General features: G+C 35.8%; 1 protein-coding gene across 2 annotated transcripts in view; it reads left to right on the top strand.

Moving 5' to 3' along the window:
• The first annotated feature begins 1,580 nt into the window (after window positions 1-1,580).
• Window positions 1,581-15,395, top strand: part of L3MBTL3 (L3MBTL histone methyl-lysine binding protein 3) — a 78,303-nt gene continuing 64,488 nt past the window's right edge. For both annotated transcript variants that reach the window (XM_085311126.1, XM_085311125.1), the window contains exons 1-2: window positions 1,581-1,695; window positions 13,660-13,771. In XM_085311126.1, coding sequence (XP_085167252.1) covers window positions 1,594-1,695; window positions 13,660-13,771 — 214 coding nt within the window. In that variant the 5' untranslated portion in view covers window positions 1,581-1,593. The remainder of the gene's footprint in view (window positions 1,696-13,659; window positions 13,772-15,395) is intronic.

Genomic DNA, 15,395 nt, shown 5'->3' with positions numbered 1-15,395 from the left:
AAGGACTTCAGAATTCTGCTACAAATGAGGAAGAAATCATACAGAAATAAAAAGGAATTCACACTGCAAACAAAAGCAGAGTAGTGACTGTCTGTAATGGAGGTACTCAACTGATCGGTATAATTTTTCTAATGAAAAACTAGAAAGTTGAATATTTTTCACACAGCAGAGTTAATTAAGCATTTTCTTAACTTTAATTCAAAAACCACTGGTATATCTGAGCTTGCTTCTGCATCTTTTTCTGTTATAAATGAGTGAACACATTTCACTCAATCTTTCTTTGGAGAAATTCCAGATATTCAGAAAATATTAAGAAATACTAGAAGAGAACGGATTTTGCGTGTGGAACTTTTAGAGATAAAAGAATTAGATTTTAGAAAACAAGATCAAACAACAGGGGAAACTACCTGCCTATTTGAATTTCAAATTCTGCTGTTTTGCAGCAAAAGTTTGCAGGCAGTGTGCAGGCTGAATATGAGGCTTGGAAAGTATTTGTTTAAAAAGTTCAAAGAGAATGTAAATTTGAAAAGAAAACTTGGTGAAATTTGCTTTTGGTGATAGTTCACAAACTGAAGGCAACGTTGTTTTGCTACAGGTGGTTTCAACTGCTAGGCATAGTACAGCAGACCTTAACAAGGAGAATAATTGAGTCAGACTTCATATTGAACAAATACTAAAATAGGTGCCAGCCCACAAATTTAAAGATTACTGGCTTTGTAAAAAGTAGAAAGAAAGAACTTGATGATGGTCACAAATGGCTGCTACAGTTCAGCACAACTGATGTCATCTTTTTGATAGTGACAGGATTTGGGTCACAGCCAGTAAACAGTGGCAAATGTTGAATAATTTTGTTGCTTGTGCAGATGATTGGAGATAAATTTTTATAACAGAGAAAGATGTCCAAATCCGCTATTTCTGATGGTAAACATATATTTTCTCCTCTGCTTTCACTGTGGTGGAGCAGAAGGACCAATAAAACCAAGTCTTCCAAAAAAGCTGTTTCTCTTGAGTATATATGCTTGTGTCTATATCTAAATACATTTTACAAGTAAATAGCAAATATTTGGTGAAACTATATGTTGCCAAACAAGGAATATTCGTGTGTTCTGAGTCAGATAGTGAAAAAGAAAGACTTTCAAACTCAGTTTCAAGTTTTAATTTGAACTGGAATGAAGCATATTACCAGATATTAAGGAAAACCAGTTAGTTTTTAGTGTATTTATTATAGACGTGTCCTTGTCTTACATTCTCCAGAACATAAGTTTTTCTTACGTGTGTCTAGGATGTGTTTGCCCAGTGTCAATCTATTTGGAGTTTGATATTTTTTTCTCTCCAGTTCAGCCTCACTAATGAGTAGTGTGTAAAATAGATAGTATTTTCTAAGTTTTTCAAAAGATTTGCTGTTGTTTTTATTACATTAGTTTTTAATAACATTCTGATTAGATGTGTACATTATCAGTGTCTTGAGGGATTTGATAATAGTCTGTGCATTTCAAAGTGCATTTGAAGAGATGTCCAGTGATTTGATCATTAAACTACTTCAATTTTCAGATAAAGCCTTTTTATTTTTTATCTTTTTTTAGTACATGCATCATGAATGAATCTGCCTCTAGTGGGAATGGACAAGAGTTTGATGTATTTAGTGCTATGGACTGGAAAGATGGGATAGGTACTTTGCCTGGAAGTGATCTAAAGGTAAGATATGTATTTTTTTTAATAAGTTAAATAAAAACTGTAAATACAAAGAGAATGTATTTAACAAGTCAGTGTGTAGGTATCTGCTTTTATGAGCAAAACATGCAGTTCTGAGTTAAGAGACTGTAGCCTGTTAGCTTTTAGTTCTAGAGTGTTCAGATTCAGTTTCTGGTGCTGTCAAAGACAACAGTCATTCCTGTAGGAAGACATAAATTAGCACTGCCTCACTATAAAGATGGAAGTAATAAAGTGCACAAAATCCAAGATGTCTCAGAAGTTAAGTGTGAAAAATCAGTCCTCTTAAAATACAACACTCTCACTAAAAATCTTTTAAAATCACTGACACTTATGATCTCCTATTCATAGTCCTCCTTTGCCTAAAAATAATTTATTTTTTGTACCTTTGTCATGTAGATGACTTGAAATATGAATAATGTGAGTGCTTCTGAGGTTGGCTTATTTTAGAAACTGGAATAATACTGGGATAATGCTTTAACTTCAGTTTTCAAACTGGATATCTTGTGACTGAAGTAAATTACAACAATTTTTTATTTTCAGAATATTTTATGTATTATTTCTGTATTATATTTTAATAATATATTATTAAATATATGAAAGTAATATATTTTAATGTATTAAAATAAAAAGTTTATTAACTGATGCCTTTTTTCAGTGTCCTCAGAAGGTATTCAGCTATTTCAACTCTAATATCAAAGCTATATTTTTAGACTTTCTTGTACTTATTTGCCATTAGTTGAAGTCAGTATTTTCATATGATTCCATTATACTAACACTGATGAGGTCTTCTCATAGTTTAATTTTTAAATAAAATCTCACATATTAATTTAAAAAAGAATTGTGATTTTTAAGGAACTTTTATATACCTTGGTGCGTAGTATAATTTATGTTGTTGAAGAATCCCAAAATTGATTCAAGACAGGTTAAGACAGTTGCAAGTGTCTTTTTTAGAATGTCAGAATTATAGACTAGAATCACAGAATAATTTTGGGGGAGGGAAAAGACAACAGGACACTATCTGGTCTGACCCCTCACTTAGAATAGGGCCAATTTAGATCAGGTTACTCAAGGCAATGTGCCGTAAAGATTGGTTACCTCCAGGGATAGAGATTGCACAAAGTCTCTGGGCAACCTGTTCAAGAGTTTGACTAATTTCATAGTAAAGTTCTTCTTTCTGTTGTTACTTAATTGGAATTTCTCCTTTTGCAACTTGTGCCTCTTGTCCTTTTGAGTTACACCTCCAAGAAGAACCTAGCTCCATCCTCTTTATATCCTACCATTAAGTAGTTGAAGACAGCAGTAGGATTTCTCCTTATGTTCTTAAGACTGAGCAAACCCTTAGTCTCTCCTTGTATGCCACATGCTTCAGCCTCGGTTTGTTTTGAGGGGCAACCACTGGATTTGCTCCAGAATGTCTGTGCCTCTCTTGGACTAGAAATAGCACTCTATATATGGTCTCACCAGTGCTGAATTCCCAGGATGCATCTGGCCTTTTTTGCCACAAGTGCACATTGCAGGCACATGTTCATCTTGTCCACCAAGATCTTCAGGTCCATTCCTACAAAGCCACTTTCAGATAGTCAGCCTTCAGCTTGTACTGTTGCATGGGATTATTTTGTCCTCAGTGTAGGACTTCACATTTGCTTTTGTTGAACTTCATGAGGTCTTACTAGCCCATTTCTTCAGCAAGAGGACCCTCTGAATATCAGTCCTGCCCTCTGGTCTGTCAGCCACTCACTCTAATTTGATATCACTGATAAATTTGCTTTTGTTACCGATGTACATATAGATGCTGTTCTCATTGGCCTCCTCTTGTTTCAACTCCAACTGAGCTTTGGATTTCCTAGTTTCATCACTGTTTTCTGGGGCAATATTTCTATATACATTCTCTCTATTGCCATTACCTGCTTTTATCTTCTGCATATTTCTTTTTCCATTTGAACTAGAGGTTTTCTGTTCATCTATGGTGGCCTTCATCCACATTTACTTGACTTCTTGCACATTGGCATGGACTGTTTTTGTACTGTGAGGAAGTTGTGCCTGGAGATAACCAGATCTCCAGATCTCTGGGTCCCTTTACCCGTTAGGGCAGCCTCCTATGTCATACTGCCAAACAGATTTCCGAACAAGCCAAACTCTGCTCTCCTGATGTTCAGTGTCATTGTTCTGGTATTCATCTTGCTCAGTTTTCAGGATATCTCAAGATTTCAAACTTCACCATCTCATGGTTGCTGCTGTGAAGGCTGGCATCAGACTTCACATCTTCAACCATTTCTTCTGTGTCTTTTAGTAAGTTCAGGCTTTTAAAATTCCTTTTTTTTATTTTAATAAGCCATATTATATGAAAGGCAAACATAATATTGAAATGTTTGAGGAATAGAGAAGGGAGCAATGCAAGAAAATAAATCACTAGAACATGTTTTGTTCAGTTCTAGTTGTCCTATGTCAAAAAAAAAAAAAAAAAAAACAAAGAGTGGGCTATAAATTACTAGAGGAATGGGAAAACTTCCATATAAAGAGAGTGAAAGGACTAGGAGGTGCAGCTCAGGGTAACCTAAAGAAATCACGTAAGAAGATTCTTAACTATGTCCTTTATTTTAAGGTTGTTCTTGTGGCCAACTGATATTTATTTGTACAGGAACAGGTATTTCTCTGTTTTTTGGACGGAGTCTTTCTTTGGTCCAGGCTTTAGAAAGGAGACAGTCAGAGGTGAGATGATAATGTATACAGAATAATGAAAGGCACAGAGAGGGTCCAGGAAGCTCATTCTTTTTTTTTTTTTTTTTTTTTTTTGTAATAATGCAAGACTAAAGAGATACTCAATGAAATTGAAATGGAACCATTCTGAAACTGATTCAAGGAAAAATATTTTCTAACATTGAAGAGTTAACCTACTAGACCGGGGAACTATTAGGAGTCAGTAAAAGACTGGACACATATATAGATCACAGAATTTAAGAATTTTTGAGGTTGGAAGGGACCTCTGGAGATCATCTGATCCAATCCCCCTGCTCAGAACAGGATCAGCTAGAGCAGGTTGCCCAGGACTGTGTTCAGTTGGGTTTTGAATATCTCGAAGGATGGAGACTCCACAACCTCTGGGCAACCTGCTCTGGTGTTCAACCACAATGATTTTTTTTTTCTTACATTCAGATGGAATTTCCTGTGTTTCAGTTTGCGCCCATTGCCGCTTGTCCTGTTGCTGGGCACCACTGAGAAAAGTCTGGCTCATCCTCTTTGCACCCTCCCTTCAGATATTTATACACATTGGTAAGATCCTCCTGAGCCATCTTTTTCTCGACTGAACAATCTTAGCTCTCTCAGCCTTTCCTCATGTAACAGATGCTGCAGTCCCTTAATTGTCTTTGTGACCCTTTGCTGGACTTGCTCCAGTAGGTCCTTGTCTTCCTTGTACCGGGGAGGAGTCAGAGTCAGGTATCAAGCTTTTGTTCTTAGCCATGCCATGAGCTTCTATGTCTACATAGTCAAAAAGTCTTAAAGTAGTTAATATTTCTAKCATGCTACTTGGAGCATACTATGTGCCAGATAAATATTGAGTATTTATGGAAAATCCTAGAACTTCAAATTATACAGGGGACAGGGAGAATTAGAAATTGTACATGTATTGTAGGATGCACCCAAGACTGAAAAAGAAAATGCTAGTATTGTATATTAGGAGTTTTCTCAAGATGTTTAAGCAAAACAGAAAGCTTGAATTCCAGTAGAGTTTAAAATAGTTCACAAATTACAGAATGCTGTTATGTGGTAGACTAAGTAATACATACTCATCTGAAATACATCAGTGCTTACTAGTTACTTCTGCATGGTGTGAATATAAATGTGAAATACTCTTTTCCTTTTTTTTTTTCTCGAAATGCCTGTGCTGAATTCAGGCAGAAACACCATTACTTCAGGATTTAAATATGTTCATTAAATTGGAAAAGCTGTAATAATATACAGTCACTTCCTACCATGGTGACAGAAGGTTATGAAATACTTCTGAATGAGTTTGTTTTCTAGTCCTTGGGTTTTGAAAGTGAACTGTCATATACTGTAGGGACAGAATTTTGCTCATTGTTTCCATCTTGCAAATTGTGATTAAATTGAGAAAAGGATACAAATAAATTTAATGATAAGCTGAAAATAAAGTTGGGCAGCTAGTGTAGGAGAAAACCAAATATAATAGTAGAACATGAACTATAGAATAGTGGTCAGTTAAAAGAAGCAATGCTAAGTATTTTCATTCAAGTTGTAAAAAAGGTGACTGTGATTCAGAGTGCTGTATTTTTGAATGCACATGTGCAACAACCCAAAACAGTAAAGTGCATCTTTTCCCTAGTCTCCTAAAATTCCATTCAAGTTAGCTTGAGATAATCATCTTGAAAACAACTTACTTTTTCTCACATGGTTGTAGAGCAGAAATACTAATGGAGTTTCAGACAATAACTAAATACAACACTTCTTCAGTGTAAAGCCAGTCCTGATGTCATGCAGGTGCTACACTTGTAATCTGGGGAGCCATTTCTCTCCTGAGGGAGAGGCCATGAGAGTTTCTCAGGAAACATCATCTACCAGGAAGCAGTTAAATTGCTACCTTCACCAAGAAGGCATTATTTAGAAATGAAGATTGAATCTCTCCAGGGAAGTTGAGGAGAGGGAATGCAGGGAAGCAAGGCAGATTAGATATTCTCTGACCACATGCAAGCTCCAGTAGATGAACCTACTGGCTCAGTCTTTTCCAGCATGGAACACTTAACTTTCTTCTGTTGTAGTTTAATCTTCATTGCCATAGATATTTGGTTAAAACCTTACCCTTTTATTTAAAAAAAGAACAAAAAGAAAATTTTATTTAAAATGCTAAGTCTACAAAGTCTAGTTAAGAAATGACAGAATTAAGTTTGCCTTTGATCTTTAATTGTGCGTCGTCATATGTGTGAATGTTACGGTCTTYAGTTACGTGATCACATGCTATTTTACCACAGAAGAAATAGGATTAAAACGTGATGATTTAATTTACTAAATAGTGGTTCTCTTTGGCCTGATCGGTAGATGGTGGAAGCCTTGTAAAGATCTAGGCAGCACTTTTCAGGAAGAAAAAGAAGTTTTGTGGTTAATTCAGGTAAATCCCACACAGGAAAGCTTAGTTCTATGCTTCCTTCTACCACAGTCTTCCTGTGTGGTACTGAACAAGTCACTTAAACCAGCATGTTGGCAGGTAGCCATTCCTTTTTTATTTGTCATTTGTTTGGGTTCCCTCTGGAGATAGTAATGTCTAGTATTTAGAAAAAATCTCACTGGAATAATTTGGAGCCAGAGATGCTCTGTAGTTGAGGTCTGGATCAATAAGCATAGTCTTGGCAGTTGGGAGACCTTGACTTCTGACACTCTGCCACTGATTTCTGTGTTACCTTATGGAAGTCAAGTAGTCACTTCTAGTCAAATTTTCCAGTCAATAGTCATTTGTTTCTAGTCAGATGAGAATAGTAAAGCAGACTGAGTTTGCAGTGGAGAGAGATTTACTGAGATGGCCTCTGGTACTAAGATAGCTCTTGAGTACTCTGAAGAGGAGAAAATTTAAAGAGACTGGGGAATATCTAAGGATAAAGTACCTAAAGTTTGATACAGAGAAAACTGAGGTTATCAGTGGTTTGTTGGGAAAATCCAAGTTTCTCTTGCTGAGGAAGTGTTTGCTGATGATACCTAAGCTTTCAGTTTAGATGTGATAAGAGACTCTTTCTGCTTACTTGGAAGATTGTAATTTGATAGTAACCCTTTCAATCTTTTCCTAATTGTGTCTATCCAAGCAGCAAAAATCTTTTCTTTTGGGTGCAGATTGTTACCTGCWCTTTTCGTTACTTCAGGATTAGCCTATTGCAATGTTACTGAAGCATCTTAAAATCAGTTGAAGATTGATAGAAGTATTTGACTTTCTTGTTGAGAGCATCCTGTCAGAAGTGAATGGTTCCAGTCGTAGGGGATCTGGGCTGCCATTGATCTTGATTTGAAATTTAATCTCTGTTGATTATGATTCAGGGAGCCCTAAATAGCCTTGGATCCTAATTAAGTTGTTTGTTTTTTGTCATACTTGTCAGAGCGTGAGTGTGCCTGCTGGATGCTTTCTCCTGGTTAAAGAAAGGAAATAGCAAGGTACAGGGGCTCGTTTTCTTAATCTTATTTATAAGTGAAAGAATCAAAGTTTTGTAACTAGGCAAGCTTCAGAGTTCACATACTTGCTAAGTGCCTTGAAATAAACTGGGAGGAGAGTTGTCAGAATGATTAAGAGCTAGAAAAATATGTGTTTTTTTTTTCTCTTTTGTAAAAGGCTGAGAACAGAGGTTTTGTTTCAGGAATTACTTCGCACTGCCGTGTAACAGTAATTATTAGAGTGTCTATAGCTTTTTCAGATACATGCTCTTCGTTATTTCATTTTTTTCCAATAGAGAAAATAAACAGTCATTCTACTTTCGGATAGCGTAAAGTAAGWAAGACAGGCTCTACTGGTTGAAGAGAGAGTATAAAAATACCCAACAGCTGCCTCATTTTCTGAATGCTATCCAGCCCGTGCCTGAGGCAGGGGTTCTGTGGAAAAAATAGTATCTGATCTGACGTAAAGATTGTATCATGCACACAAAAAGCAGAATGGTTGAATGGACAAGTTATGGTATTTACAAACTTATTCAACCTAAATAATATTTAAAAAAATAGTTTTGAATGTAGTAGAATGTGATTGGACATAAAGTGTCTACAGGTGATTCCTGTGCTTTAAAGAGAGAAGTAGCTGTAAGATGCTTAAACGGGCTTTAATTCCTATGAACAGTTTCACTGAAATCATTAGGGTTTGTGATTAATATCAGGAGTGATAATATTTCTTTGCTAGCCGGAGATCTGAGTATAGTTCTTTGGATTGCATCCCTGGATTCCCAGGTGTGGTCCCTTTGACAGATTGCTGTGTAAGTTAAATTTAATTACTTCATGTACATGAAGAACATACCTGTGTTTTGGATAGCATTAATTTTGCTGATTCATCTGAACTAGTCCATAATTGTACTGTTGTGTGGTCAACATAAGTTTTATTCCCAAAGATATTCTCAGAGTGCAATAACAATTGTATTTATTGCTATAGACACTTTGTCCTAATCTTGACCAGTAGATGGTACTGTTTGCTATATTTTGTAATTTATTTTATAGCTGTGCATTAAGATTTTTTTTTCCTCTTTTTTCTCTTTTTGCATTTCAACTATTTTTTCCCATTTTCTTCCTTTTACTTTCTATCTTCTCTCCTAAGTAATATTCTTACCTTGTGGAAAACAATGATAGCTTTTATTCTGATTTGATCTCTGTGGATACTGGTGAGATCTTGTATACTCCTAAAAGGGTAGAAGTAATACTAAACTGAAATAGTCTGGTCTTTGTTCCTCTGAATTAGACACTTGCAGCGGTACGGACTTAATTTAAAATTGGATCACATGTATTTTTTTCCCTATAGGTTTGAGTTTCTAAGAATTAATCTGCAATATGGTAGAATCTTCTCATTGTTTACAAATTTATTTTTATCTCACATTGAGTCACAAATGCATTGAATACTTTTATGAACTCTTGAGCAAGATAACTCAAAGTCTCTTTAACATACTAATTCCCTAAATAAAACTACAAAATGCCTCCCAAGCTTCATGGTAAAGCAAAGAACTTTCATTAGAAGAAAAATTGTATTAAAGCCACTGGAGAAGATGGGGGAGTCAGAGATGGGGGAAGTCCACCTACATGGTAATGCTTACTTGGGTTCTAGTCTCTTTTGTTGAGAGAAGGTGAATTTCCACAGTTGAGCACAGCCCGTAGCGGGCAGAGAAGGACAGGCCAATCAAGAGAATAGAGCACCATTTTCATGAAAGGAAGTAGAAGGAATTAGCTGTGTAAAATGAAGGTCGAGGGTGCATAACTCCTTTCTTCAGATGTTTTATCTACAGACTAAGCACTAGGGAAAAGAAAAGCTGTTTACAGAGTAATTTTGACTTAAGAAAAGTAGGTGTAAACGGAATACAAATAAATGTAAATGGGAAGCTGAAAGAAGGTTTTGCAAGAAAGATTCTGGAATGGGCTTTTGTTAGAAGTACTGGTAATAAAAAGTCTGACTACTTCTGAGTTGAAGCTGAAGCATTTATGAAATAGTTCCATATGCTACTGGTACCTGCAATAAAGAAAGGTTTGCTCTCAGTGACTTATGAAACCTATTTCAGTCCTGTGTAAATTCTAATCCAATTTTAATTATTAAAAATTGTTTACTGCTAGTAATTCTGATGCCTGAAGAAGAATTTAGTATATAGATAGACAGAAATGGTTCAGGAAGTATTTGGAGTGTTTGATCTTTATTTATTTAAACCTTGATTTTCCTCAGTTCTTGATTTATTTGTTGAGTGGACACCAAAATGTTCTGGGGTTAAGTTGACACTCATAGAAGCTGAAGTCCTGGTATATCAGGGGATTGTTTCCAGGGGATGTGAAAATATATCTCAACTCTGGACGGATGGAATCTAGTAATGCTGAGATGGAAGTTGTGGTTTAATACCCCTTTGATCCTTGTTGAAACGGTTAAACAGCAGTTACTGAACGGCAGTTCAGTAAGTTTTATGTTGCGTATTTAGCCAGTAAGAGTTGTGTTCATCCTGCCAACTCAGTTCATGATATTTTTGTGCTAAACTAAAAGCACTTTAATAACCTGGAAGTGTGTATTTTTGCTGTTGCAGCTCACTGCTACATAACTTCAAAAGTGAAAATTTCTATCTAAATGTTATTTTTATTTTTGTTTATCTTACTGTAGGTTTGCTCGTGAAGGCTGTTGAGGTTGCTTTCTCTTCTTCCTTGCCTTCCTATTTTTAGGATTTTTGACTCCATTGGATGAGATAGAGCATCATCTTCATAACAAGCCACTTAAACTTTGTAAACAGGTGTTTGGCAAGAGTCAAGTGAATTAAATTCATACTCAGCAACCTTTATAATTTATTTCCTTTTAAACATGGTAGAGACGAAAATAAAGCTTCTTCGTGAGATTATTTAAAAGTACTTGGAAATGATGTCACTTTGTTTCTAGCAACAGGAATTTTACTGTTGGCTTTGATCAGGACATGTTAGGCCAAAGATAACACTGAAAATCTCTTCCAGTGTGTATTTGTATATGTATTTATATATTTACTTAAAGGATTTCCTGAGAAACAAATTTTTACATCTTTCAAAGCTGCTGGTAGGTCTTCAGAGTTCAGCTAAATGGTACCTTCTCTCTGTGTGTATTGCCTGCTTGGAACTTCCAAACTGTCAAAACACCTAGAGAAATATATGAMGCTTATAGGAAGGATTGATCTTGTTATATTTTGGCTTGGATTGACAAAAATAGAGGAAATCTAGTGAGAGACATTTCTGCTTATTTTTTTAAGTTCTCAGTCCAACAGATTTATATAAATACTATTTTTTTTCATTGACACATAACAAATACCATTAATCTAAATCTTTTTTTAATCATGCTTCCCATAGTAGAAGGTAGTTGGCACATCGTTTCAGCAACTCTTATTCTGTAGTGTCTTTGTGCTGCATATTGCTCTGTACCTTCATTTATTCCATTTTTAAGCAGTTAACTTATGTCGTAAGTTTTTGGTGCTTTGCCTCCCCAACTAAACCAGAGTATGGCTGCTCTAACTTCTGCATTTTTCCTATCACCTTCTGATGCTCACAGAGGCAAAGCTGTAAGTTAAATCAGGAGTTAGGGTAATGAGGCTTAGCAATTAGCCTAAAAATGTTGTCACATTCTTCTGGGTGCTTGGACAGCAGAAAGTGTTCCAACATCATGGCCTGTTAAAGAGCTGTTTCTTTCACAGTTAGACCATCTCTGCCATGAACCACCTCAAGTAAAAGGGCAACTAGGAGCAGTGATCTCTACAGTCATCTGTGTTTAATTGTTTGATACCTGTGCGTCAGCTCTCTGAAGTTAGATGGCCTGGTTGGTCAAAAGGCAAGTCAGACCACTGGCAGAGCTGGCTAGGGTGACATTATTGTGTATTACAGGAGGTCTTAGTGAAGAATGAATATGTGTTAGTGTAAGAGCTTAGCATTGATCAGATCACTCAAAAATAGTTCAGGTGTTCGTCGGACTGTTCAAAAATACACTGGTGTATGCTTGTTCTGGCTGATGTTATATAAAGGTACAGAAGACTGTTCCTTCAAGCAGATTAATAACCTCCATGAACACTTGTCAGCTGATACGTCACCAGATGCAGCACAATATTTTAGTGTGTACTAACAGTCTGCTTACTGAACCAGCAATTAGATCTCTTAAAAAAACAACACAGGCTTTGTCTCTAGTACCTACCTATTTCAGAGACAGCAAACAAAGCACAAATAGCAAAAAACAGTAGAGCAAAAAGAGGAGACAAATTGAGTACATAACAGTCAATTGTAAGAGGCAGGGATTCTCTTCTGAATAATAACTCCACCTCTTTTCTTTGCATGGAACAGTGTTAATATCTGTCTGCAAACCTGAATCTGAGCACGTGTTGCATTTGGTTGCCTTTCAAAGCTGAGCTTACGGTCTTTCAGTCTAGATGGATAGATTGACCATTTGTACGCACGTGCAGGTGTGTTGTGAGTGTAATAGATTATAAATAAAAATCTTGGCTTCAGAGGTCATATGACCGTGTGAGGTCCTCCTCTTCTTCCTCTTCCTCCTTTCAGTTTGTTACTTCTTAGCTGCGAGGATTTCTTAGGACCTAGTGAAACTTTCTGAATGCTGAAATTGGAAGGACTGTTAGTGAAAACCCACTTCTGACTGATACATAAATAATGAAGCTCGTCCTTGCATACACTGAGGGTGGTTTATTTTCCGTAACGTAGCACAGTAGTCCAAAGTGAGTGGAAATGATTCATCCTAGAGTCTCCTGAGGCACAAAGATGAATATAAAGTCAGGTAATTGTTCTTCTTCTCATTTTCCCAATTTAAAATTGCCTGGTTAGAGAAACAGAAATATTCTTCATGCTGCTGCTTCCAAAGAATATTCTAGCAGGTGAGTACAGAGAAGCTTTGAAAGACTCTTCTCTGACGTAATTATTCCTGTTGATCTCCTTTGGTCATAGCACCTCACTACCAGAGAACTGTCCTCTGTGATAAAACTCTTAAGAGTTACACTGCTTTGCTTTAAAGTAGAATATCCTGGACAAAATATTGCCTTTAGTTCAACCTGTATAACCAGATGGGCCTACAAAAGTAGTGACTGGGAAGCTGAAGTTTATTTTCCTCTGGTAGCACTGTAATTATTATGCCATTTGGAAGATGCTTTGCTGCTGGCAGCAGGATGGGTATAACTCTCAGTGATCCTGTGTAAACACAGCATGTGGGATATTGTTGAGCCTTGATTCTGGCTGACAGTAATATCACATTCAGTATGTAATTAAACAGTTCATAAGCTGCCTTGGGATGTTTGTTTATGTGCACTTTACAGCAGAGGACTACTGTACTTTTGGAGGATGCTGAAATTTATTTATTCTGTGAAACGCTTGCATTTGCCTTTCAGTTCCCTTTTCTTTGACAAAAATACTCAGTGATGGGAGTGCATTATTTTGCTGGCAATGAGAATCATATTGTTGGTTGATTTTCCCAGAAATTTGCTACTGATTTTTCTGTTCTTGTGTTAAAGGTGGATATTGATCTATGTATGTGTGTGGATGCATCTATATCAATATCTATTTAAAATAATATTTTTAGATAACAAAATGAGCTTGCATTTTGCTTTACAGAAACAAGAAAGGCGTATTTTCTATTCTTTGGGGATGAGTAGAAGCACTAAGCAATTGGATAATACAGTGAGGATTCCATGTAAAAGCTACTTGGGTTTATAGAAGAAGAGGTCCTAATAGAGCACTAGGAAATTTTTGCTGTACTTTATGCCATTTGTTTTGTTTTATCAGTTTAGAGTGAATGAATTTGGAGCTCTGGAAGTGATTACAGATGAAACTGAGATGGAAAGTGTTAAGAAGGCAACTGCTACCACAACTTGGATGGTGCCAACTGCTCAAGAAGGTCAGTAAGAGACTTGACATTTTCTGTGGTAGACTATTTTTTTTTATTATATCAATTTCTCTTAAAGATTGTCCCGTAAATTTGAAAAACATTACTCGCTTAATACACAGGGTGTTCCTGATAATGTTACCTGTTTTTTAGGKTGTAAGTATCAACAAATGTGCTTTAAGTTAAAAGGGAATACTTGCACTGTTAAACATCTGAAGTCGAATTATAGCCATATTTTTCTAACACTAACAGTAAATTTTTCTAAGTTTAGGTTTAATATTTTCCTGTTATGTTTTATTGAATTTGAAAAGTAGCCAATTTCTTACTCTAGTTAAATTATTCCTATTTTTTAGACATTATTTTTGTTGAGCTAGTTCTCCAGACTGCTCATAGACTTCACTAGCTGCCTACGGTTAATTTATGCCCAAAGCACTGTGGATTTTAGACAGCCATCACATAAAATACTATGTTAAATACTATGTCAAAGCAAACAATAGTTTACTTTTCAACTGCTGTCATCAATGTCAATGTAGGTCTGCACTGTTCCTTTGCTCATGCTGACTATGCTTTTTTACAGTGATAAAATTAGTTTATAATAGCCACATACATTTATCTTTTGAAAGGTAAAATCCAAATAGTATTTAGTATCTGTCTACARAACAACATGCTACATGAGATGCTATGTTTTCTGGATTTATAATACTGATACAAGAAAATACCTTTTTTGTCAAGAGGAAGTTGGTTTACATGGTGATAAATTATGTAAAATATTTTTGATATAATGACTCCAGCAATGATGGAGTAGCATGCAAGAGTATATAACAGCTGTTTTTGTGACTATGTACAGCTATCTAGTTTTTGTCTTTGTTGATGTTAGATTTTATCAATCTTATTTTTAATATGTATTCCAAAACTTTGAAAAACAGGCTCTCAGAATTTCAGTTTAATAACTACCAGTAACTTTCCACAAAGAAAATAAGCAAAATCAGTGGAAGGTTTTCTCTGCTATTCCCCCACCATTAAGCCTTAATTTTCATGTTATTTTTGTGAATGAGTAAAAAGTTTCTACCAGTGGGAAGRTAGTTTGGACTTACCTGTGAGGTTCAAGATTTCAGACTACAGCTACTCTGTTCTGTAGGTCTTTGGGTTACTGATAGTTTTTCCAAAGATTCAACATTCAAATCTGGGATGAGGATGTGAACAATATGTAATAGTAGAATGTGCTGCAGGGTAGATGCTCTCTTTAATCTGTGAGATCACAGTTAACTGCAGTAAAACAGTTTCATCCTGAGTGTGGTAAATGTGAAAAAAAATATGCTCCTGAATTAATGTGTTTTTGGTATCTTACGTATTAATTAATCACCAGTAATGTCTTACACTGTCATTTATTAATTTATGAGTCCCCAAAGATAAAAATATTGTTAGAAAATTCAGTTGTGAGAGGAAATGGTTGTTTTGAACCGCTCATGACACTGGACTGTAAAATGTAACACAAAAATGATAGATTCTCTTAGTGGAAATATTTTGCAAACAGAAAAGTTTATTTGATGCCATTTTGAAGGACAGTTCAGCACTCAATCAAAAGAGATAGTTTGTGACTTGAAATTGGCCTTTCTGGGGTGAATCAAATTGAATT

Source organism: Rhea americana, unplaced genomic scaffold (assembly GCF_003343005.1).
Source record: "Rhea americana isolate MKP2758 unplaced genomic scaffold, rheAme1 scaffold_332, whole genome shotgun sequence".
In the NCBI taxonomy this organism is placed as follows: Eukaryota; Metazoa; Chordata; class Aves; order Rheiformes; family Rheidae; genus Rhea; species Rhea americana.
The sequence above is the reverse complement of the archived record's forward strand: the minus strand, read 5'-3'. Positions and strand labels throughout refer to the sequence as shown.